Source organism: Macadamia integrifolia, chromosome 6, assembly GCF_013358625.1.
Source record: "Macadamia integrifolia cultivar HAES 741 chromosome 6, SCU_Mint_v3, whole genome shotgun sequence".
NCBI lineage: Eukaryota > Viridiplantae > Streptophyta > Magnoliopsida > Proteales > Proteaceae > Macadamia > Macadamia integrifolia.
Window position 1 is genome coordinate 2,611,119 of NC_056562.1, and position 23,650 is coordinate 2,634,768.

The 23,650-nt window shown below is 41.3% G+C and overlaps 2 protein-coding genes across 5 annotated transcripts in view; one reads left to right on the plus strand and one right to left on the minus strand.

Annotated features, from left to right (window-relative positions):
* LOC122081305 (chromo domain-containing protein LHP1-like) overlaps nucleotides 1-23,355 on the minus strand; it is a 50,215-nt gene extending 26,860 nt beyond the window's left edge. For all 4 annotated transcript variants that reach the window (XM_042648370.1, XM_042648367.1, XM_042648368.1 and 1 more), the window contains exons 1-4: nucleotides 22,980-23,355; nucleotides 22,800-22,825; nucleotides 22,548-22,634; nucleotides 21,601-22,401 (exon numbers count right to left, since the gene is read on the minus strand). In XM_042648370.1, coding sequence (XP_042504304.1) covers nucleotides 21,601-22,401; nucleotides 22,548-22,634; nucleotides 22,800-22,825; nucleotides 22,980-23,288 — 1,223 coding nt within the window. In that variant the 5' untranslated portion in view covers nucleotides 23,289-23,355. The remainder of the gene's footprint in view (nucleotides 1-21,600; nucleotides 22,402-22,547; nucleotides 22,635-22,799; nucleotides 22,826-22,979) is intronic.
* On the plus strand, nucleotides 11,401-12,273 carry LOC122081306. Its single transcript, XM_042648372.1, has 2 exons — nucleotides 11,401-11,914; nucleotides 12,044-12,273. Exons 1-2 carry the CDS (start codon nucleotides 11,405-11,407, stop codon nucleotides 12,065-12,067), a joined length of 534 nt encoding a protein of 177 aa, XP_042504306.1. The 5' UTR covers nucleotides 11,401-11,404; the 3' UTR covers nucleotides 12,068-12,273.
* Nucleotides 23,356-23,650: the final 295 nt, after the last annotated feature.

Genomic DNA, 23,650 nt, shown 5'->3' on the forward strand with positions numbered 1-23,650 from the left:
GCTCAAAATGATATTTCTGATTTTTGTGATACCCATGGCATGATTCATCAAACTAGTTGAGCCTATACACCACAGCAAAATGGGGTTGCTGAGCGCAAGAACCGGCACCTCCTTAAGGTAGTGCGAGCTACTATGATTCATATGCATGTTCCTAAGCATTTTTGGAATGATGGGGTTTTAACTGCATGTCATTTGATTAACCGCATGCCTTCTCCTGTTCTGTCAAATAGGTCTCCCTTCTCTGTCTTATATCCTAATCTACCTAGTTTTCCTCTTCCTCCCCGGGTTTTTGGATGTGTGTGCTTTGTTCACAATCTTCACATGCACGTTGATAAGTTGTCTCCACGGGCTACTAAATGTATCTTTCTGAGCTACTCTCGTACCCAAAAAGGATACAAGTGCTATGATCCTATTACTCACAGGAATTTTGTTAGTGCCGATGTGACTTTTTTTGAAGGCACATCATTCTTTTCTCCACAGGTATCTCAGCCTACTGAGGAGTGGTCATCTCCCTCTCCACCCATTCCATCTCTTATACCGATTCTTGATACTCCTAGTACCAGTGCACCTGTTCCACCTCCTCTACAGGTTTATCAGCGCAAGACGAAGGTTGGACAGTCCAGTGGTGAGGTTGTTGATCCGGCTGCAACACATTCACTTCCTCCACCGCTACCTTCCTCTAGTGAAGCTCATCTTTCTGTATCATCTGATGACTTACCAGTTGCTCACAGGAAAGGTATACGTTTTTGCACTCAAAAATCCTTGGCTGTACACCCTATTGATAATTTTGTCTATCTCTCACCTGCCACCTTCTATTCATGGCCTTGCTCTCTCTCTCCACTAACCTTGTTCCCCGTGCTCATACTGAGGCTCTCCATATTCCTGGATGAAAGGGTGCCATGGATGTAAAAATGGATGCTCTCTTGAGTCGTGGTACCTGGAGTCTGGCAGATTTACCTCCTGATAAGGACTTGGTGAAATGTCACTGGGTATACACTGTTAAGTATCATTCTGATGACTCTATTAAGCGGTTGAAGGCTCGTCTGGTTGCCAAGGGGTATATTCAGACTTATGGTGTTGATTACTTTGAGACCTTCTCCCCGGTCACTAGACTTAATTCTGTTCATGTTCTTATTTCTCTTGCTGTCAACTTTGATGTGCCTTTATTTTAGTTGGACATCAAGAATGTCTTCTTGTATGGTGATCTACAAGAGGAAGTTTATATGGAGCAACCTCCCAGGTATGTTGCTCAGGGGGAGAGTACAGGTCGAGTGTGTCGCTTGCACAAAGCGATCTATGGTCTCAAACAATCTCCTCGGGCATGGTTTGATAAGTTCAGTGCTACCATAGTCACTTGTGGGTTTTCTCAGTGTTACTCTGATCACTCTGTGTTTGTTCGCCGCAGGAGTGACAAGCTGGTTGTGTTGGTTGTGTATGTTGATGATATCATCCTGATTGGTAATGATGAGGCAGGAATCTCTGAAGTGAAAAGTCATCTCCAGCATCATTTTTAGACAAAGGATCTAGGCCAACTTCATTATTTCCTTGGGATTGAGGTAATCCAGAGCAAGAAAGGGATCAGTCTATCCCAAAGGAAGTATGTAGTGGACCTCTTTTCTGATACTGGGATGCTCGCATCCAAACCTATTATATCCCTATGGATCCTCACCAAAAGTTTGGTGTTGATGATGGTGAACCTCTTCAGGATATACATCAGTACAAAAGTCTGATTGGCAAGCTAATTTACCTTACTGTGACTCATCCTGACATCTCCTATGTTGTTGGAGTTCTCAGTCAGTTCATGCAGTCTCCTCAGAAGGCTCATTGGGACGTTGCTATTCGTGTTCTTCGCTATCTAAAGAGGGCCCCTGGCAAAGGGTTAGTTTATCGTCCTAATCAACACATGGATCTAGTTGGCTACTCTGATGCTGATTGGGCTGCTTCTGCTAGTGATCGGAGATCTACCACTGTATATTATACCTTTGTTGGAGGTAATTTCGTCACGTGGCGTAGCAAGAAACAGACCACTATTGCCCGGTCTAGTGCAGAAGCAAAATACGGAGCTATGGCTCATACTACTACTAAGTTGATGTGGTTACGTTCATTACTCTTGGAGTTGGGATTTCCAGTAACCAAACCTATGTAGATGCATTGTGACAACCAAGTTGCTGTGTATATTGCTAGCAATCCAGTCTTCCATGAGAGGACCAAACATATAGAGGTGGATTGCCACTTTATTCGTGATGTTATTCTAAAGAAGCTAATTGAGACTCCGTTTATTTCATCAAAGAATCAGTTGGCTGATTTGTTCACTAAGTCCTTATTTGCTCCTAGCTTTCACAGAGGTTGTACCAAGCTGAGCATGGGAGATTTATATGCTCCAGCTTGAGGGGGAGGGTTGATAGTGCTAAGTAGCGCCTACGACAGGGACAAGATTGTCCTTGTCTCAATTGTTTGGGTCTTTTTGGGTTTTTCCTTCATGTAAGTGGGGGTTCTTTTGTCTTTCTTCTTGACCTAAAGTTAGATATACAATAAGAGAACCTGAGATTATATTCACATTGAATTAATCTCAGGTTGCTCTCCATTCTTGAGACTTCCTCTGGTTACTTCATCTTCTTCATCCTCTCTTCTCTTTTCTTCCTCTTTTTCTTCTTGCTTCTGGTTTTCTGGTTTAGCTACAGCTTCTGAAACTGTAACATTTTCGTTATTGCACTCAAAAATCTGTGACTGCCTATTTCATTGAACAACTTATTTCTATATCTCACCTCCCATTATCTTTTCATAACCTTGTCTTGTGATTATCTACTAAGCCTACTCCTAAAAATCATCATGAACCCTTGTCTCACCCTAAGTGGAAAGTGGCTATAGAAACCGATTTCTCGACAACATGAACCCGGCTGAATTTAGAATTGACCTCTAATAAAGGATCTTGATTGGTCCCGCTAGGTGTTGTACACAATTAAATACAACCTAGATTGTTCAGTTGAACGGCTTAAGGCACACTTGGTTGCAAAGGGTTATACTGACATATGGGGTGTATTATTTCAAGACTATACCAGTGGCTCATCTTAATTCTGTCTATACTATTATCGAATTAGATGTCAATCTACACTAGCCACTTTATTAGTTGGATATTAAGAATGTTTTCTATATGGTGATCTACATAAGAAGATATATATGGAGCAACCTTCAGGGTATGTTGCTCAGGGGGCAAATTCACGGCGATAGGCCCGAACGTCACACCTTAAGCATCAAGCAAGCTAGCTGGATCGAGGGTTGGAGAACTACAATTCTAGTGAGGTTAGTCCTCTGTTCCAACCCGATTGGAGGCTGGGGAAAGGGCACCATATGACGACCCCCCAATCCACTTCAAAAGTCCTTCTTTCTTGTGGTGGAACCTAGCATTCACCATCCCAGAAGTGATTATCAGTGAAGAATCACATTTGCACCTCCAAAAGGAGAAGGGCATGGTCCTCTATTTTCCAAAGTACAAGAACTCTATTGCAACACAACCGACGAACGAAGTAGCACCCTTACATGAAGTGGGCAGACTTCATCACCGGATTAGCCTTCTCCGCGCCCTTTTTAATGTACAAGCAATTCCTCATCATCTCAAAGAAGAAGGATTGTATCTTCATGAAAAAAAAAAAAAGTCATTGCAGATTTAAAGAGCAAAATAGTCCAAGAAGAGAAGATGTGAGAGCAAAAATCGAGAGTTAATTAGATTGTTAAAGGTGATCCCAACACTCGTTTCTTCCACCTAACCAAGAAAGGAGATACTAAAGCAACCTAGTGCTAGATCGCAAGCGAGGTCCTGAAAAACAAAAGAATCGGGATAATAGGCTATGGAACAATTGTAAGCACGTGAAAGTTTTTTTTTTTTTTTTTTTTTTTTCTGCTAGAAGATGATAATATTAATAAAAAAAAGGAAAAATGAGAAATACATCAAGAAAAGAACAAAGAGACACAGACAAGCCCAAGACCCCTAGAGCCACTTGCAAACTCCACCTTCGGCATGGCCATCAGCAGAGAGAGCAAGCATCACCCAAGGGGAAGCGGACTCTGTGTCTGTCCATCGCATCATCCTCTAGATCAGCTAAAATATGGCTCGGGAAAGACATCGAGGTGTCCGATACGCCCGACTTTGAAGTCTTCTTCGCTAGATTATCCAGTAGTGTATTAGCCACACGGAAGCAGTGGGTAATTTTCCATGGAATAGACTATAAAAAGGCAAGGGTAGAACTCCATTTTTGAGGAGCAAACCATGGAATTTGATGCTTCTAGATCACAGCCACCACCACTTCCAAGCCAGACTCGATCCATAGTCCCCTTGCATTCATATGCTTGGCAAATAGGATCCCTTCCATAACCACTTTAAATTCAGCCTCATAAATTTTCTTGATGCCCAAAAAAGTATTGAAGGAGTTACATACCTGGCCTTCAGTATCACGGACAATACCCCCTGCCCCTGCTCTACCTGGGTTTCCCAGAGAACTACCATCAACATTAATTTTCATCCAGTTTACAGGAGGCTTGCACCAATGCACTTCAAGAGGAGGGGAGAATTTGGGATTTTCAACAGGTAAACCCAACTTCCTGCAGCATAAAATATCATTAATAGTTTTCACTTCTCCCTTAGAGCTTCCTAAGCAGAGAGTGAGCTCCTGGCAGATATATTCATAGTAATACGTCGCATTCCTAGCTTTGTCCTCATAGCGTCTCTTGTTTCTCTCCCACCAAATATGGGCTGCAATGATGGTAAACCCCATTAGCCAGGGATTCTTTAAATTAATAGTTCTTGCCTTCCTTTTCCATCACATAATCAAACTCTCAATCGTCAGGTGATCTGACCAAAAAATTCCAAAGCAGTTTAAAAATTTCTCCCAAATACACACCGAGTAAGGGCAACTGAGGAAAACATGCTCCATACTTTCATCATCCTGATCGCAGAGACTACATCTTGAGGCTAGCTGGAATCCCTTCTTTCTAACAATATCATCTGTGGGAAGCCTCCCATGAGCAAGGCGCCACCCAAAGTTTGAATACCTGGGAGGGAGACCTTTGCGCCAAACCAAAGAGCTCCAATACACCTTTGGGGATTTTCCTCTGATACTCTCCCAAGCTGAAGCAATGGAAATAGATCTTGATGGAGTCAGTTGCCATACACACAAGTCCTCCACCTGACGCTAGGAAGCTTCACCTCCTTAACTACATTAAATATATTTCAGAGAAGATCCGAGCTGACATCTAGTAGATTCCACTCACTATCTCTGATAAATTCGCCCACCTTAGCACTGGTAGCAAGAGGGGGAAGGTCAGTAGTCTGAATCTCTTCTAGAATAGAATTAGATCCCCACCACTTGTCTTTCTAGAAGTTCAATAAGCCACCATTACTAATGATCCATCTCTCATTCATATCCACAAACTGCCACAACTTTCTCACACCTAAAGCTATAGAGGACGGACGACATCCTTTATTGAATGATCCTTCCTTCCTAACGAATCTAGCCCTGAGGAAAGAGCTGGCTGCAGACTTCTCATGCTTTATACGCCACACCATCTTGCACAACATAGCCATATTCGAATCTCTGAGCCTTCTAATCCCCAAGCCCCCCTCCTCTTTTGGTTTACACACTGAGTCCCATCTCACTGTGATCACTCTCAAGTATCCACCTTTCCTGTCCATGTGAAATTTCTCATCCATCTCTCCAGTGTCACGAGGAGAGAGGAAGGCCACCAATACACCGTGAAGCTATGGTTAGGAATGCCAGAGATAACAGACCTAACCAATTCCAACCTTCCCGCCATCGACAGGAGCTTGCCTTTCCACCCTACTAATCGACCCTTCACCCTGTCCATCACGAGCATCAAATCATCCTTCTTCACTCTTCCCTTGAAGATCTCCAACCCAAGATATCAAGTAGGGAAGCTGAATATTGGAATTCCCAGAGTAGCAGAGATTAGCCATCACAATTTTTCCAAGGAAAAGTTTGCTCTTCTCAAAACGGATACATTGACCAGAGAATTCTTGGTACTTCATAAAAAAGTTTTTTAAATTGCGAACATACCTCGAGGAAGCATTCGAAAAGATGAAGATGTCATCAGCAAACAGAATATGTCCAAGAGTAAGGACACCTCTGGGGCCTTGAATTGTTTTTAGCTTGTTGTTTTGAATCAACCTCGTCAGGCCTCTAGATAGAACCTCTTCCTCTATGATGAAAAGCATAGGGGAAATAAGATCGCCTTGTCTCAGCCCCCGCTCTACACCAAAGAAACCCTATGGCCCTCCATTGAGCAAGACTGATATCTTAGTTGAGACCAGAATCTGGTGAAGTCAGGTAATCCATTTTTCAGAGAATCCAAACCGACACATCACCTGGAAAAGAAAAGACCAAGAGAGAGTGTCATATGCTTTCCTGATATCTATTTTCATACCAAGGCCACCCCCTCTCATGGATGAGAAAATCAGATTTGCCAGCTCAGACGCCACATTGATGTTGTCATGAATCAATTTCGCCTTCTGAAAGGCACCCTGCTCTTCCGAAATAATTCTGGGTAAGAGAGGCTCTAAACGCATTGCCATCACTTTCGAGACAATTTTGCAGAAATTTCCCATACACAAAGGACGGAATTTTTCCAAGGTCTCCGCACCGTCCACCTTTGGAATCAGGACCAGGAAATTATTATTGACACCCCGGGGCATGCAATTAGTACCGAAGAAAAATCTCACAGCATTACTCACCTCCCTTCCCACAATACTCCAACATCTCCTGAAAAAAGCACCCGAGAAGCCAACTGGGCCAGGCGAGCTATCAAGGTCTAATTCCCAGACCGCCTTTCCGATCTCTGCATCACCAGGAAGCGAGTCAAGGCGGTATATGTCATCCTACTAAAAAACCGTCAGAATACTGTCCAATAACTCTATATGATCAACAGTAGGAGCAGCTCTGTGAAATCTCTCATAAAAGTCAACAATATAATCCCCCAACTGATGCTACCCTTCCATAGTAGTACCATCCTACTTTTTTAACGATCTCATAGCATTTCTATTTCTTCTCAATTTTGCTGATAAATGGAAGAATTTAGAATTTCTATCCTCATGTTTCATCCATCTTATCCTCGCCTTTTCAGCTCAGAGCCGTTCATGATTTTCTAGAGCCTTGACCAGAGCCGTCTTAGCATCTGCCTCCATCGCAAACAGCTGGTCGTTCATCCCAGTGCATTCAATTTGTTCCTGCACCTGAACAAGATTCTACTTTGCCTCCTCCAGAGCTCTGTCAAAATGGGGAAAGGCAATCCATGCCCAGAATTTAAGAACCCCTTTCAGTCGTTTTAATTTGGTTATGAGGGAAAAGAGGGGCGACCCTGAGACCCGTTCAGCCCAAGATTCAGCAATAATCTTCTCGAAATCTATATGATCCATCCAGAATTGGTGAAAACAGAATGGGCAGTTGTAAGGGCATTGGCTAATATTAGAAGACATCAGCAAAGGAGTGTGATCTAAGGCAACTCGCGGAAGAACCTGTTGAGAGCAGTCCTGAAAACAAGAAATCCACTCTTCATTACAAAAGCTCCCATCCAAAACAGCGCACACATTACCTCTGCGACGGTTGTTAGACCAGGTGAACTTCCTACCCACAGAAGGCACTTGAGTCATAAAACATGCATCAACCATGGCGCCATACTCTGCTGCCGAACCCAAGCTGAAATTCCCTGGGCCACGTTTCTCATGAGACTGCAAAGTGGCATTAAAATTCCCAATGATAGCCCATGGAGTGGAAGACTGAGGAGAATCAGGTGCCGTTTGATAACACTCTGGGAGAATGTTTCTGGTGTTCTTCTATTCTGCGGGAATGCAAATAGAACAGAAATATGTTTGGCACGTCCGGTTTATTTTTGTATTCCCCCGGAATGAACCAATGAAAAAGAATGAGTAAAGAATACATTGCAAGAGTACCAAAAAGTTGCTTTTCTATTCTTTTATAAACTTAAAAGAACAATTTCCTATTCAAAACCCCCAAACCCTTTTCTCCATCTCACGATCAAAAAACCCCAAGTCCTAAGGAAAACCTATTGCAGGTTTTCACTCTCAGGTTTCGCCGCTGCCCTCTCTCTCCTTCGCCGATTCCCTCTCTCTCTCTCTCGGTCGCAGGTTGTGTATCCAGGTGCGTCGCCGCTGCCCTGTCTCTCCTTCGCCGATTCCCTCTCTCTCTCTCGGTCGCAGGTTGTGTATCCAGGTGCGTCGCCGCTGCCATCTCTCTCCTTCGCCGCTTCACTGTCTCTCTCTCGCTCGGTCGCAGGTTGGGCGCAGTGTCGTCGCCGCTGCCCTCTCTCTCCTTCGCTTCACTGTCTCTCTCTCGCTCGGTCGCAGGTTGGGCGCAGTGTCGTCGCCGCTGCCCTCTCTCTTCTTCGCCGCTTCCCTGTATCTCTCTCTCGGTTGCAGGTCGGTTGCAGGTCGGTCGCCGGTGCCCTCTCTCTCCTTCGTTGCTTCACTGTCTCTCTCTCTCTCGGTCGCAGGTTGGGCAACTCACGATCTTCCCTGCAGCAGGTATTAACAAAACTATCCCAATTACAGATTTCAATTTTACAGATTTGTTCGGATGCACCTGATAATAATGACTAGTTTAGCACTATGTCTTGTGGGTGATTCTTTAAAGAATTTCAATTTCCAAAACAGTGTCTGGTGCATGCCTTGGGTCGGTTCTGCTAGCCATTGATTAAAAAAGTAATGTGGCTAAAGGGAGTTTGTTTTCTTGGCAAAGAAAGATACCTCGGAAGTTGCCATTTAGAACCTGAACTAAACCTTGATTGTCCTTATGATCAAGAAAACTGGATTCCTAATAGAATATCACACTACAGACGTGATTTCTCTGATCTTGTCCTTTGAGATCATGCTTCTTTTGCTCATCCTCTTGGGTTTTGTTCATTTACTCTTTTCAAGGTTTTATGGAGCAATAAACTAATGGGTGAAGCATAACTCTTAAGAAAAAGGATTTAAGTAGAGATCGAGTTTGTCCCTTATATTCTATGGAGTTGTGCTATTTTAAGTAGCTTTTTAAGAAATGGCTGCACGCTTCTCTGTTCTTCTGGTCATGTTGTATGAGTTTATGGAATTAATGTTGGAATGACAGCCTTGACTTAGTTAAATGTGGATTTAATGATTAAAAATGTTAGTTTAGTGGTGTTAGTGAGTAAAAAATGTAGTTTGTTTTGGCATTATCAACGAAGCAAAAGTGTTTCATAGTGGTCTCTGAAATCTTGTCTAGCTTCTTCTTGCTCTTGAGATTTAAGTGACTGTCACTGAAGGCATGGTGTTATTATTCTGCAAACAAGAGACTTTAACTTTTTATATAATTTCTGTTTTCTCTATTAAGCAACTCTTCATGGACAATCCATTGGACAGACCATATCAGTAGATATGAAATTCAGTATGATGGCTTTGCAAATTAGATGTGGTTAGCCAACTAATAATGTTCTAAAGTACAGATTTACCTTTTCAGTGTTAATTTTATTTCTCATATTTCTTTCATCTCATGTTGTCTTGTGTCGTTACTTAACTGGGTCCTTACCGCTGCCAATTCTAATTTTTATGTTAGATGCACGTGGTTAGATTGTTTAAGGAAATAAATTTGTGTTAACCTTTGGAGAAGAGCAACTTCTTATACACTACTTCAGATTGCCATTGCCCTTTGGTTCTTTTAATATCCATTGATACTGATTAATCCCCCTTTTTTAAGTATTCTTTGTTGGATTTCATATTCCAACTTCTCTTTTACTTTCACAATGTTCTATTCTTCTACATAATGGATACTCGGTACTCTTCCCCATACAAAACCACCCCCTTCAACAGAAAAATATATTTAAGTGAAGAATATTGAGTGCAGCATTTGTGCATTAGATACTGTTATCCAGGACTTGAAACTAGTCATTATTATCAGGTGCATGAGATATTATCAGGAACAACCAAAAGGCTTGTCACTGGCCTTCCTTTAGCACTAGATGTAAACAAATACCTTGCCAAAAGACATGTATTTCTTTTTTAAGGCTATAATGAGATGTGTTTCTAATTTTAGAGTAATGGCATCCACTTCGAGAGCTAATAACGAGGCAGCAAAATGGACTCAAAGCGAACAAGATTATCTCTTGAAATTAATGGTTGAACAAGTGAAAGTTGGTAATAAGAGTTCTAGCACTTTCAATAAAGGTGGGTGGAACAATATCAAGAAGGGGCTTGAGGAAAAATTTAATCGGTCATTTACGATGGTTCAATTAAGGAATAAGATGAATAAAATGCGATTCGATTACAGCGCTTTCAAGAAACTACTGGATACTACAGGTTTTGGTTGGAATTCCGTGACGAGGACCTGTACAGTTGAAGATGACAGTGTTTGGGATGTACACATCAAAGTATACTGTACTTTTATATGATTTTTTTAATATTCGGTGTAATTTTATCTAATAGCTAGTGTGTAAAATTTTCAGGCAAATCGTGATTGGTCAAAGTTTAGGAGGAATGGGCTACCACATTGGCCTGAACTATGTATAATTTTTGGGGATTCATATGCTAGTGGGATAGGCGGATTCGGGAATGAATCTGATTTCAGGTTTGAAGAGGAATCGAGAGGTGTTGATGATGAGGTGGATGCAGATGTAGATGTAACTCCAACTACTCCATTGGCTAATACCTTGCAGACAAGTTATTATGAAAGCCAAGATCCAGGAAACTGATCGTCCTAGAGTCAACAGAAGACTTGATAGGACACCTACAGGATATAGGAAGAAGAGTAGGACAACTGGTATTGAACGCGCCATACAGACCCTAGCCGAGTCAGTAGCAAACAAGAATACTTCAACCCCTAGCTCAACTCCAATGGGTCTCACTCCAAATACCACAGATTTCAGCACTTCTACTTGTGTTAGATTATTGGAAACTATGAATGATATCCCAAGAGAATTGCATATTAAGGCGTGCAAGAGGATATTGGTGGATCGGGAATGGAGAAAATTATTCATTACTCTCAAGGATGAAACGAAACAATTGGCTTTTGATGTGTTAGATTGATGGATGATAATCTAACCTTTTTTTTTTTAATATGGATGATTGTAATGAAATACATTTAAGACCTTTTGTAGTAGGATCGATATATTTTGTTAGTTACACTTGATGTAAAAGTGTAATATGGATATTTACACTTTATGCTACTTTTCTAAATATGCCAGTTAAATTTTACTCTTATTGTAGCAATGATTCTGTTGGATGCCTTTTTGTTTTAAATACTTATTACATCATCTGATAATTAGGGCATGTTGGATGATTATAGTTTTATAGATCTTTTGGGAAATTTGTATTAGGGGATAAACATTTGTATGATATTAACAAGTTTATAATTTGTATGAATCAGTTATGGCAAATGTCGATAATACTCCAATAATCTCCTCTACTGACGACGATGTAGAAGAATTGATTCTCGCAACATTGTTGATAGTACAATATCATTATTCCAGCGATTTATACAATAGAGAACCACGCAGGGATAGTGCATTCACAGGGGCAGCATGGGTACATGAGGTGTTGCATGGGCATGCAAACCGTTGTTACGAAGAATTTGGCATGGAACGACATGTGTTTTTAAATTTATGCCTACTAATGAGACATCGTGGTTGGTTACAAGACAGTCGCAAAATTAGGGTAGATGAGCAATTGGCAATGTTCATGTTCAGAATAACAGGTGTAGGTCCTACTAATAGAGCAGTTGAGGAGAGATTCCAACATTCAGGACAGACTGTCAGCTATTACTTTGGCAAAGTATTGCAAGGGGTGCTTAAGCTTTCTAAGGAGTATATCAAAGCCCCATCGTTTGATGAGATTCCTATGGAAATAATTGCAAACAACAAATGGTGGCCATATTTTAAGGTATATTGGCAATTTTCTTTCTAATAAGTTTACATCATTTTTTAACTTATGATCGTTTTTTGTTTCACATAATAGTGCTTTTGGTTGGTTTTTTGTTTTATTTTAATTAGGATTGCATTGGTGCCATAGATGGTACACATGTTACTGCTATAGTTCCTAAGGGAAAACAGATCCCATATCGAGGACGGAAGGGGATAACAACCCAAAATGTGATGTGTGCCTGCTCGTTTGACATGAAATTCACTTTTGTATATGCGGGTTGGGAAGGCAGTGCAAATGATTGTCGTGTATTCAATAGAGCCCTAGAGGATCCTACTTTACGATTTCCTCATCCTCCCCGAGGTATATCAATTCCCAAATTCTCATGTATGCAAATGATTATTGTGTATGCTTTTAATATCTTGCTTTATCATATTGTAGGGAAGTATTACGTTGTAGACTCAGGATATGCGAGTAGGAATGGATACTTGACACCATTTAAAGGAGAGAGATATCATATACCAGATTATAATGGAGGAAGAAGACAACCCAGAAGTACTAAGGAATTGTTTAATTATAGACATTCTTCTTTAAGGAATCATATTGAGCGTTGTTTTGGGATTTTAAAATCAAGATTCCCTATTTTAAAAAACATGCCTCAATTCTCACTTAGTTACCAAAGTTATATTGTGATAGCTTGTTGTGGACTTCATAACTATATTAAATCTGAACAAATAGCAGATGCACTTTTTCAACAATATGGGGAAGATGACTACTATGATCCTAATGAAGAGAGAGTCAGGGTAGTCAACGCTCACGGGTCACAAGAAGATGGTGATATTGCGAGTACTTCTACTACAATTCATCAGGGCAGTCAACGTGTACAAGGAAGACAGATGAATGAGCTAAGGATACAAATTGCAAATCAGATGGCAGTAGATAAGGGTTACCCCCTGATTTGATTGTTTATGTAATAAAATTTCAAGACACCTATTTGCAGCTATGATTTTTATTTTGTAATTCCTATAAACTTGAATAGTAGACTTTTGTTTTCTTATTAAGATAAATGTGGAAACTCTTTATGTTTATGTTTTATTATTTCCTTTAAGTAATAGTATTTTAAAAGATAATTTCATAAACAAATTATTTCCTTATTTAAGTTAAATTTGACCATAATAGCATGTTTGTAATTATTGATTTCATTGTTCAAAAGTGAATTTTCATTATTGTACTCTCCAGGAATAGAAGTGTTTGTCAAACGTTGTTTCTGTTCTTTTCCTGTTCTAAAGCCATTTCTGAAATAGTTTTACCAAACGCTGTTTCTATTCCCCCAGAGTGTCTTCACAGCATGGAATCGAAAAAGAACACTTCTGTAAAAGAACACTCTCCAGGAATAGGAAGTGTTATCAAACGGCACCTCAGTAATCAGATTCAGCCAGTGTTCTTCTGATGGCTCTAAAACTGCTCGCATGAACAAAAGAAATCTGAACTTGCTGAGGGCCCCAACTCATAGCTACCGTAACATGTAGCTCAGATTCAGATACAATCACAAAAATATTCAAGTTTCTTTTCCACAAAATCCGTAGGTTTGGAATCCTATCGTCTCGATTCTTATGAATAAAATCACAATAAAAACCAAACTTATTAAAAAATAAGTTTGGAAAAGCACTCACATCCACCATAGGCTTGGCAATGCACAGAAGGGCTGGATCCTTCTGCTTGATTAAGTCAAACAAGGCTCGTTTTCCGACCTTCTTTATTCCTCTAATATTCCAAAAGAGGATCTTTATAAAATCACTTCTTTGAGACAGCCTGCCGGTCAGACTTAGAGGCCTGCCCCATTGCTGCAACGCCTTTTTCATTCCTCCTAGCTTCAACCTCCGCACGGCTGATAGCATTGTCAATCGCTGCCACCTCTTGGTGTTGGATTACCACCCTTCCTCCCACAATCTGCGACTGAGAGATTCCCAAAATGATTTGATCAGGTCCGCACCAATCCTGTCCACGCCCTCCTCTACCAGCTCTAGCTTGCCCTCGACCCCCACAGCCAGTATAAATTGCTTTATTTTTGCGAGGACGAAACATGCGGTGCACCGAGGCCCTCTCTTCAGTGTCTAACGGACCCTGTTATCAGCTTCATCCCCATCTTAAAGATTCTCCTCCCTAGAATCCTGAGAAGCTTTCTCAGACACATAATTGTCATAATCCGATGGGTCTGACCCATATCCGCTTTCACCCAGCGGGTTATCAAACCATGATAGGGTCTTGGGCATTTTGTCTTTGGTCGATATCTGAAGGGAGAATAATATCCAACTGTCCTTGGGCTGACTTGTCCTCAGATTCGTTTAAAATAGAAACCGAATTCTCCCTAACAGCCTTATTGGTTCTTAAGTTAGTTTCCTTAAAAGAAGGATTGGATCTCTCTCCTTCCATCCGAGGAGTCCTAGCGCAGTTGGGGTCGCCGGAGAGTACAGCCGCCCCTCCTCTTCCCGCCTCCAACGAGTCATGGACTGTCTCACAACCATTCTCTCCTCCCCTCTTTCCACCCCCTTCTTTTCTCTGTAGTCCTCAGCCGAATGACCCAGCTTTTTGCAAAAATTGCATCTCCCAATATCATCTTCAGAAAGAATTCTGTGTAAACAGGAAAAAAGTCTCCTTCCCTGGTTGTCTCTCCACCTGGATTTCCTTCAAACGAGTACCACCTTCTTCCACCTCCACCAGGACACGAGCATAATTCCCCATAGAACCATTCACCGTACGCCGATCAACCGCCACCGGTCGTCCCAAAGCCTTGGCGATGGACAGCAAAATTTTCTCATGCTAATACTCCATCGACAGTTCTGGGTAGCGAATCCACACCAGCTTGGTCTGAATATGGTCTTCGTGGATACTAAATTCTAGTCACCATCTTTGAAAACAAATAATTTGTCCTCTCACCTTGACCGGCCCTCTCTTCCACATGGACGCCATATCACCTTCGAGTTCAAATTGAAAGAGAATATAAGCTTTGCCCAATGGAGCCAGGTTAACCTTTCCTTTCAACTTCCAAGCCTCCTTTGAATCGCTGCGCACATCATCCATTGAAACGAACCGAAAGTTCATCCTCCCAATCAAAGCGTAATTAAAAGTTTGAAGTTTCTTTTCATATGCCTCTTGTGGAATAACCACTTTGGTAAGTGACCCAGCATGGAACGGCTCAGGCAAATCCTCAACATCTGGCAAGATTCTACGAGCAATCATTGCATAGGAAGGTTTGCAAACATCACTCCCATTCACAGCCTTCGTACCTGGTAAATCATTTGGAGCCATCCCCTCTATAGGTTGAAAATCCTCCACCGCCGGGAGCCCCTCAGGGATGGCCTCTAGCACCGTCCGCGTCTCAGAAACAAGATTTGAAGGAGCCTGCGAAGTGTGAGCAGGTCTCCAAAAATCTATAATTCGTCTTTGTTTTCCACGGTCGGGGGGTGGCCACCATAATGGCCAAAGCCGCCGCCCAGGGACCTAGCCGTCTCCACCTCAGAGCTTCTCTCTCCTAAATCGCTCATAAATTCCTCTTGAGGCATGTGTAAGTTTGCTTACAAATAAAATGTTAAAAGAAAATTACAACAAAAGAAGAACTGACAATAATAACAAAGAATTGGGACTAACTATCCCAATGCAATTAACATAAACGAAAGAACCATTAGATAATGTGATACTAGACGAAGATTTCTTTAAGGAGGAAAATATACCTGAAACAACAAACATGTGATTTGAAACACCTGAATCAATGATCCAAGGACGAAAAGAAGATAGGCATCCAATGGCATTACTTGTTTGGACAAAAGTAGCAGTGGAGGGCAGAGAATCCATAGAAGTCTGAAACTGATTATACCGTGCAAATTAGTCATCAGTCATCATAACCATCTTACCCCCAAATGGTTCAGGTGGAGTGGTGGTCTCATTATTTGTTGTTGTATTAGCAAACTGCTTCTAAGAAGGTTTGCTATGAAGTTTCCATAGAAACGTTGGAGATGCCTGTTAGAGATATTAGTTATGTTACTCTAAGGGTAGTTTTAGTAATTTGTCATATTATGTATATTTTCTTTTTCTCTTTTCTCCTCCTTAGGGAGGTATGTGTGATTTCCTATAAATATGTTAGTGAAGTAATATATTTGATGTTAGTGAGATTTTACTAATAACATACCATTCAAACATACCATCACCTCCTCTCCTTCTTCCTCTTCTACTTCTTCTTCTCCAACTCTCATCTCATTATTCTTCCTCATCTACATATTCTAACTATGCCCTGGTTTGCCCCAGTGATGGCATATCTGCCTTGTTCCTGAACTATCTGAAGATGTGGAATGACCAGTAGTTTGCCCTTTGCCATTCTCACTGCTATTGCCACGTGTACTACCATGATTAGGGTTTCGAGACACAAGAGCTGAGCTATCCACAAGTGTAGAAACATAAGTACTCTCTCAAGATACTCGAAAGACACAGGAGAAAGTATATGTGAGAGATGCCACCTTGTCACCTCTAAGGACTTGAGAACAAAGAAAGTCATACTTTGTTCAAGACAACCCAAAAAGCCCACTACTCCCTCTAGTTCTGCATCTGTTGCACATTACTATTGATAGAGTGATAGAAAGTAGAGAATTCAATTCTTCATACATCCTCTCAAAACTAGAAAAGTATTTGGTCAAAGGACGACCCTTTCAATCACCCAATAGAAATCCAGAGAAAACTCATAAATATAAGAGAGAGAGTTATGTCCGGTATATAGAACATTCAACTAGTCCCACAATTCCGTCACAATATCAATATAGGTGACAGTATCGACAATCAAATTGTCCATAAAGTTCGGAAGCTGCCCTGAACTCGTGCATTTACAATATACCACATACTATCTGCAACAGGCTAAGCCTTTGTCAAATGATCATGTTGATTACTAACTATCAAAACCAACTGCACCATTTTCTTCCATTGTTGTAAGTTGGCAGCCCTTGTAAGTTTCTTCTCTGTGATTCGAGAGGATGAGGCTACAACCTCAATACAACACTCTTTGCTTCAGCCATGGGTGCAAATAAATCAACAAATAATTACGAACAAGAACCAAAAATCGATCCACAAAAACCCTGCAAAAATCAATCTCATGGACCCTGCTCTAGAAAAAATCAATCCCAAAACCCTTACAAGTAGGGTCCATCCACAGAGATGGATCCCACACCCTAATCAATCCCAAAAGGAACCCTTCAACAAAGATCAACAAAGTTCTCAAACCCTGACAAAATCGATCCACAAAATGCTTGACAAAAATCAATTTTTCTAAAAACCCTGAAAAAAAATCAATTTTTCTCAAAACCCTGAAAAAAAAATCAATTTCTCCGCAAAAACGTGAGCTTCCTTCAATCTTCACTCCATAAATCAGCAATCACCATTGATAAGACTTAGTTCTTAAGACCGGTCATGAACTAGTCTCTAAAAGCAACCTAATAGCAGCATAGGGTGCTGCGCCCCTTAAAAAAGAAAAATGAGAGAAACCTCAAACCAGAACCTTGATGATTCAATCACAATATTGATTGAAAGCAGAACTTGTGATGATTGGAATGGGAAATATGGAAATGTCTCAGCACCTAAGGATCAAGCTCTGATACAATGTAAAAAATAAAAAGAACAAAAAGAAATGATTGTGCCTATAATCTTTAGGAGTCACAACCTTGTGTTGAGATTCCCACTTCATTCAATATATATAGGAAAATTATCTTGTACCACCACCCCTATTTTTAAACTTTATATGACATACCACCTTAATTTGCCCAAAATATCTAACATGCCCCTAAAGCCTAACACCGTTAGTTTAGAAATGGAAAAGACTGGTTTGACCTAGAACGAATTTTGAACTAAAGCCTATTTCTCAGTGTTTTCTTCTCTTTCACTTTCAAAGACCAGACTTTTGAACCCTAGAACAAATTTGCAGCCAAAAAACCGACAGATCCGATCCCACCCCCCCCCCCCAAAAAAAAAGGAGCAATTGCATTTGAGTTTGAGTGAAGATGCTGAAGACCAGCAGATTGGAGCCATCTACCACTGGAGGAGATCTCTAAGAAATTGTCGGAGTGCTGACACTGATAGGGATTTCTGTGGGAAAATCGAAAGAGCAGGATGGAGGCAGGGCTTTTGTGCATCACCACTTTGCCGCCGAAGGTGGTAACATGCAGTCTAAAATGGCCTTCAACATTAAGGAAGAAACCGAACCCAAGTGTGCTAAACTACCAGAAATCTCAAACCAAAATCAAATCTAAAACTGACATAAGTTCAGTTCACTCCTCCATGAGGATCCAAGGCCCATGAGTTGGTTCTCATCCTAAACCCATGAAGATTGGTGCACAGAGATTTTCTCCAAGAACACATCCAAAGAGGGTTTTCTTCCTTAATTTCTAAGAAAAACCCTAGATTGCTGAAAGGAGCTAAGGAGAGATACCAATCTTCAATCATGACAGGCTATTTCCTCTTGGACTCAAAGATTCCAGTAAGAAGAAGAAGGAAAGAGAAGAACAGAGGTCAGGCGACAGCTTAGCTAACCCCGTGCAGGACCTCCAAATAACTCCAAACAGGTGCTGACTTTAGAACTAATGACAGTTTATGTAATCTGACTGAATAGCAAGCAAACAATGCATAAAACAGACCGTTATACCTTCAATACTACCCAACACAAGAAAGGAAAAGCCCAGATAACTAACCACGGTAGGAAGCAGCCTAAAACTACCAGCCACAGGTCAAAACTGGGGTTGAAAACCGAGAAATTAGGATGAATCCAAGAAGGAAAGAACTCAGATTTCACCAGTTTACTTTTACTTGCAAGGAGTTAAAACATCATAAATATTAAAACTTTGTGAAATCAAAAGCATGAGTACAACAATCTCCAAACGCATCCAACCGCCTACAGGCTATTTCCCAAACCATACAAATAATGAAACAAACACCATAGCTCAAAACCCAAATCAGCGCCACCGAAACACCACTAACAACTCATCATTCAATCAAGGAAACGGAAGTAGTTGCAAAAGAGAAGAGAAAGAAAAGGAACCACAAGAATGTAGCCATTTTGTGCTGAGTGTGATTTCTAAGAGAAGAAAGAGTGAATCCTTAGGTGATCCTCGTCGTTGTTAAAGCAAAGAAACCCTAAACCTGCGATTCAATGTTTCAATCTGTTTATTTTGGGGTTTTTACATGGAAGGGTAAAATAGTAAGTTTACCCTACTATTTTACCCTTCCTCGTAAACTTGCCATTTAGAAAATAGAAAATGCACCATGTCATCACTTAACGCTTTTCATCTAACGGGGTGGATTTAAGTGTAATTTCGTTTTCAAAATGAGGAATGTACTCGATATTATTAGCAAATAAGGGTGGTATGTCCTATAAAATTTTAAAATAGGGGTAGTACAAGATAATTTTCCATATAAAAGTGACACGGGACATAACACTACTAAGGGCATAAAAGGAAATAAAGGGCATAAAAAGAAAAAAGATATGAAGTAACTAATGAGGGGCCGATGTGCCACAAAGACCAAACTCAGATAGTTGTGGGCCCACTTAAGAAATTAAGCAACTTATGTCTAAGATTAAATGGCAAAACAGTAAATAGATAGATGTTTGCAACCAAGTGGCAGCCCAGTAATTAGATTGAAGTTCATAACGGTGGAACGGCACTTCTGTAAATAACCAGAAATTTCTACTGAGTGGGAGAATCATAATTCTAAGAACTTTCAATTAGAAGTAGCAAAGTAACAAAGATGGGTTAAAGGGTATTCTGGGAATCAAAGTTAAATAAGGACATAAGGTATTAAAGGGCTAAGTAGAGGTATTATTGGAAAAAATAGCAAATAATGTTAAAACACACTCACGATTGAAAGGGTCTTCTTCAACCTTGGAAATTCCCAAAACCAGCGAGAGTTGCCTCTATTCCAGGAAAAAAGGTTCTCACAGTTCAGGCCTAGGATTGGGCTGAAATCGCACGTGTAGGATCGCATAATCCAGCTCTATCAAACCCACCAAAATAAACCCAAAAGATCAAGTATTATGTTCAAATTCAACTCCTGGAATCACAAGGGGGGTAGGTACAGATCTAGCTAGGGTTGCAGCTGCATCTCCCACATAAGGGATCACTTTCAGGACAGAAATTCAAGGGGTAGAGTCGCCCATCAATGATGAACTAACACCCAAAATTTTGTGAAGAAAGAAGATGAGATGAGGGAGATCTATCGATCTCTATGGGTCACCAAAGTCCACTTCAAAACAAGGCAGCAGGAATTATCGTGATACACTCCAGCAAGAACAATAAAGAAGAAGCCAACGATTGATGGGAAAGGGGGAGAAGAGAGATTTCAGAGGGGAAGAGAGAGAGAAAGAGAATTGCACAAGGGGGGGGGGGGGGAAAGCGGGTTTCACAAGGAGGAAGGAGAGGAACAGAAGAAGGGGAAGAGGAATCGTAGGGAAGAAGAAGAAGGGGGTTTTGCTGGACAAGGAGGGAACAAGAGAGAGAAAGGGGGGAGGGGGAAGTCAAGCGCTTCACAAAATCAATTCTTAATTCATTCAATATCCCCATAACTACAGTTACATGCTTAATTTATACTAAACTAAACTTAAAAATTCCTAATTGAAGTCTAAGACTGAAATAGAAATAAAATCTCCTAAAACCTAGACTAAGAGAATTAGAAAGAAAGATTCTAATAGCCTTGAACCCAAATCCGTAATTGTTATTCCAAATTGGATTTGGTTCTTCGGTCCGGGCTCTAAAGCCGGTTTGGGTTGATCCATCGAGGCGCTCCGGCATCAGTAACTGTTCACGTGAACAATACCTGTGAACAGTGTTGTGAACCTGTAATGGATAACTTCTTACATTTATTACATAGTGTATAATTGAGAAGTCATTGCTCAAAAATGCTATTATTGATTAGTATGCAGCTTGAAATAATGGTACAAAAGGAGGTGCAGGCATCATCTTCTTCCCCTTTTCCCCCTTCTCTCCACTTCTTGTTCCCTTTCCCCCTTGATCGTATACAGGTGCCTTGACAACAAGCTGAACAGTAGCATTGACCATCAAAGGTCACCTTGTTGCATAAGTGGCACCTTAGAAAGTATAGTTATTGGAATTTTTTTTTTTTTTTTTTTGGGGGGGGTGTGGGGTGTGGGGTGTGGTGCAGCCTATTAGTAGAGTATAATCAACCGATCCTCCCAGTACAAGAAGACTTCTAATACCTAAACCAAAAGAGAAGAAAAGCAAAAAAGGCTGCTGTCCAACTTGTAACCACCAAACCTTCCCATATTAGGAGAAAACCACAAGGAAGAATAAAAACCCCATACACACTCCAAACTCCACAAATTGTCAAGAACGGCACTTGCAACCGAAGAACAACTGTAAATTAAAATACCTCTTATGCTAATGACCCAAATTAGAACCAGATATAACCCTACAATCTACTAACTATATCCTATGACCGAGACGAAAAGTACCCGAAATGACCAAAGGGAGGCAGATTTTTCTCTTTTTCACAGCTTTGGAAGAGAGTCAATACCTCATACAGAGCATACTGGTACATGATCCTCAAATGGAATGAATTTAGAAGAACTTTTGTATGTAATTGAAATGGGGAAAAGATTGTCATCCATTTAAAATGCAATCAAGACTTCCGGGAAAAAAAAAATTAACATTGTCACATACCTCAAAACCAGAAAGTTTACGGATGCATCTTCAACATTGTTTGATACAGAAGCTGAATAGCCGACTACCTTGATTACCTTAGTAATAGAAGATGAATTTGTGGAGTGATCCAATTTAGTCTTTTCACCTGCATCGGCCCCTGTGGTCCCAGCATCCTCCATCCCCTGTGGTTCGATTCTACCAGAAAAAGATTTGATACCACATATTGCTGTTGAATTTTGGACCCTTCCAGGTTCAGAAGAGACTGAAACATGTCTGAATCTTTTCACAGATCCAGACTTCCACCTTCTGGCTCCAGTAAAGCAACTACTCTGATCTGGTTCAACACCCTCACCCTTTGAAAGCCCATCACTATCCCCTTCTTCTGTAGCCCTGGCATCAGGGATATGTATTGTAAATTTCCCGTTACTTATGTCATCAGAAGCAGTCCCATTAAGCTCACTAAGTTTAGGATCAGTTCCATTTGCTTCCCTATTTAGTTCTGGTTCCAGGGGCACATTTAAAGACCCATCATCATTTGGCTGCTCGGTGGTCTTTTCATTGTTGACATCCTCATGCTTGTTCTCAGCATCCCCACATATCTTGCCCTCAGTTGCATTGCCTGCCTCAGTTCTGTCAGGAGGAGGAGGATTGGCAAGGCTTGGGTTGCCGGGAGTGGTAGAAGGTATAACTTCAATTGTTTCCTTGACCTTTACACCAGAGGAATTTGGGGTGGAACGCTGCTTCCTCGTGGGTTGAGAGTGAGGAGCCCCAGACTTGTGCTTACGTTTCCTGGACGATCTACTCTTGCCTGCACGCATGCTTTACAAGTGGTAGAAGTAAAATAAACACCAATCCATTTTGAGTATAACTTGCTAGAGTGATGTAACTACGTGTTCAGACATGATCAAAGATAAAAGGAAAGCAAAACGAACAGTAAAAGGAGAAGAAAGGGAAAGCAGGAAAACCTCTCTTCAAACGCTTCAATGACATCATAACAGGATTGCAGGTTTTCAAAGGGTTCCCAGGTATTGGCTGTCTCCGGCCAGCCACGCCTGAAAATGTTCACGAGAACGAAGACATTAGGGAGAGTAGAAGAAGAAACGGGGGGGACGAGGGAAGTGGAAGGGACATGTAAATACAGTGTCACTGCGCAGCGGGTTCAAGCAAGCGAAAACACAGTAAAATAAATGGAAGAAAGCTAGCAAGTAGCTACCCACCATTTGATAAGATATTGGACTTGCCCCTTTTGCCCCATTCATCAATTCCGTCCAGAGCAAGAGATTCGACCGCAGCATCAACGAAGAAACAAATAAATAAATTTGTGAGTCAGTCAGTAAGGCTCCGTGTGCTGTATATATATATATATATATATAGAGAGAGAGAGAGAGAGAGAGTACCTTGCGAACCCTTTTCCTTCGAACGTCTTCAATTTCGTAAAAGCCTTCGTCGAGTTTGGGCTGCTCTCCCTCTGTACCCTCATCGCCGACTCCCTCATCTTGTCCCTCCATCTCCTCTGCCACGGGCGGCGCCGATTCCTCCTCGCTCCTACCTGCGCACTCAGCACTCACACCTACACCTACGGCAGCTACACCACCACCACCGGCATCGACATCATCGTCGCCGCCGCCAGTACCACTGTTTTCGCTGTCTTTCTCAGCTGGTCGTGGCGCCTGCTGAAGCTCGCTTTTCTTCTTCCCTCCCTTCATATCTTCAATAACCCCCTAGCCTCCTTAGGCGCTACCCACTGTGCTCCCGACAGGAACAAGGGAGGAGGAAGCCCCAATTTATTAATAGCATCACGCCGCGGGAAAGTATGGCCTTGAATTAAATCTTTTTTGGTGTTTTGACAGTTCTACCCCCTTTTCCGAAACAAAAACGAAAGAGAGTTTTTGGTCTTCGGACACGAAAACTATACGACTTCCGACGAGACAATCGGGCTAACTCGCTCTAACAAGCAACAAAGCCAGATGCGCGGCTTGCGCCTACACGCAGCATCGGCGCAATAGATCGCTGCCTGGTCGTGTAATCATGGCCATTTCGTTTAGCACTATAGAAAAAAGATCCTTTT

Excerpts from the sequence above, each read along its gene's own strand:
- LOC122081306 (XM_042648372.1), top strand. The coding sequence starts at position 11,405 with ATGGCAAATGTCGATAATACTCCAATAATCTCCTCTACTGACGACGAT. Across the intron at positions 11,915-12,043 it reads AATGGTGGCCATATTTTAAG|ATGGTACACATGTTACTGCT; the intron begins GTATATTGGCAA and ends TTGGTGCCATAG.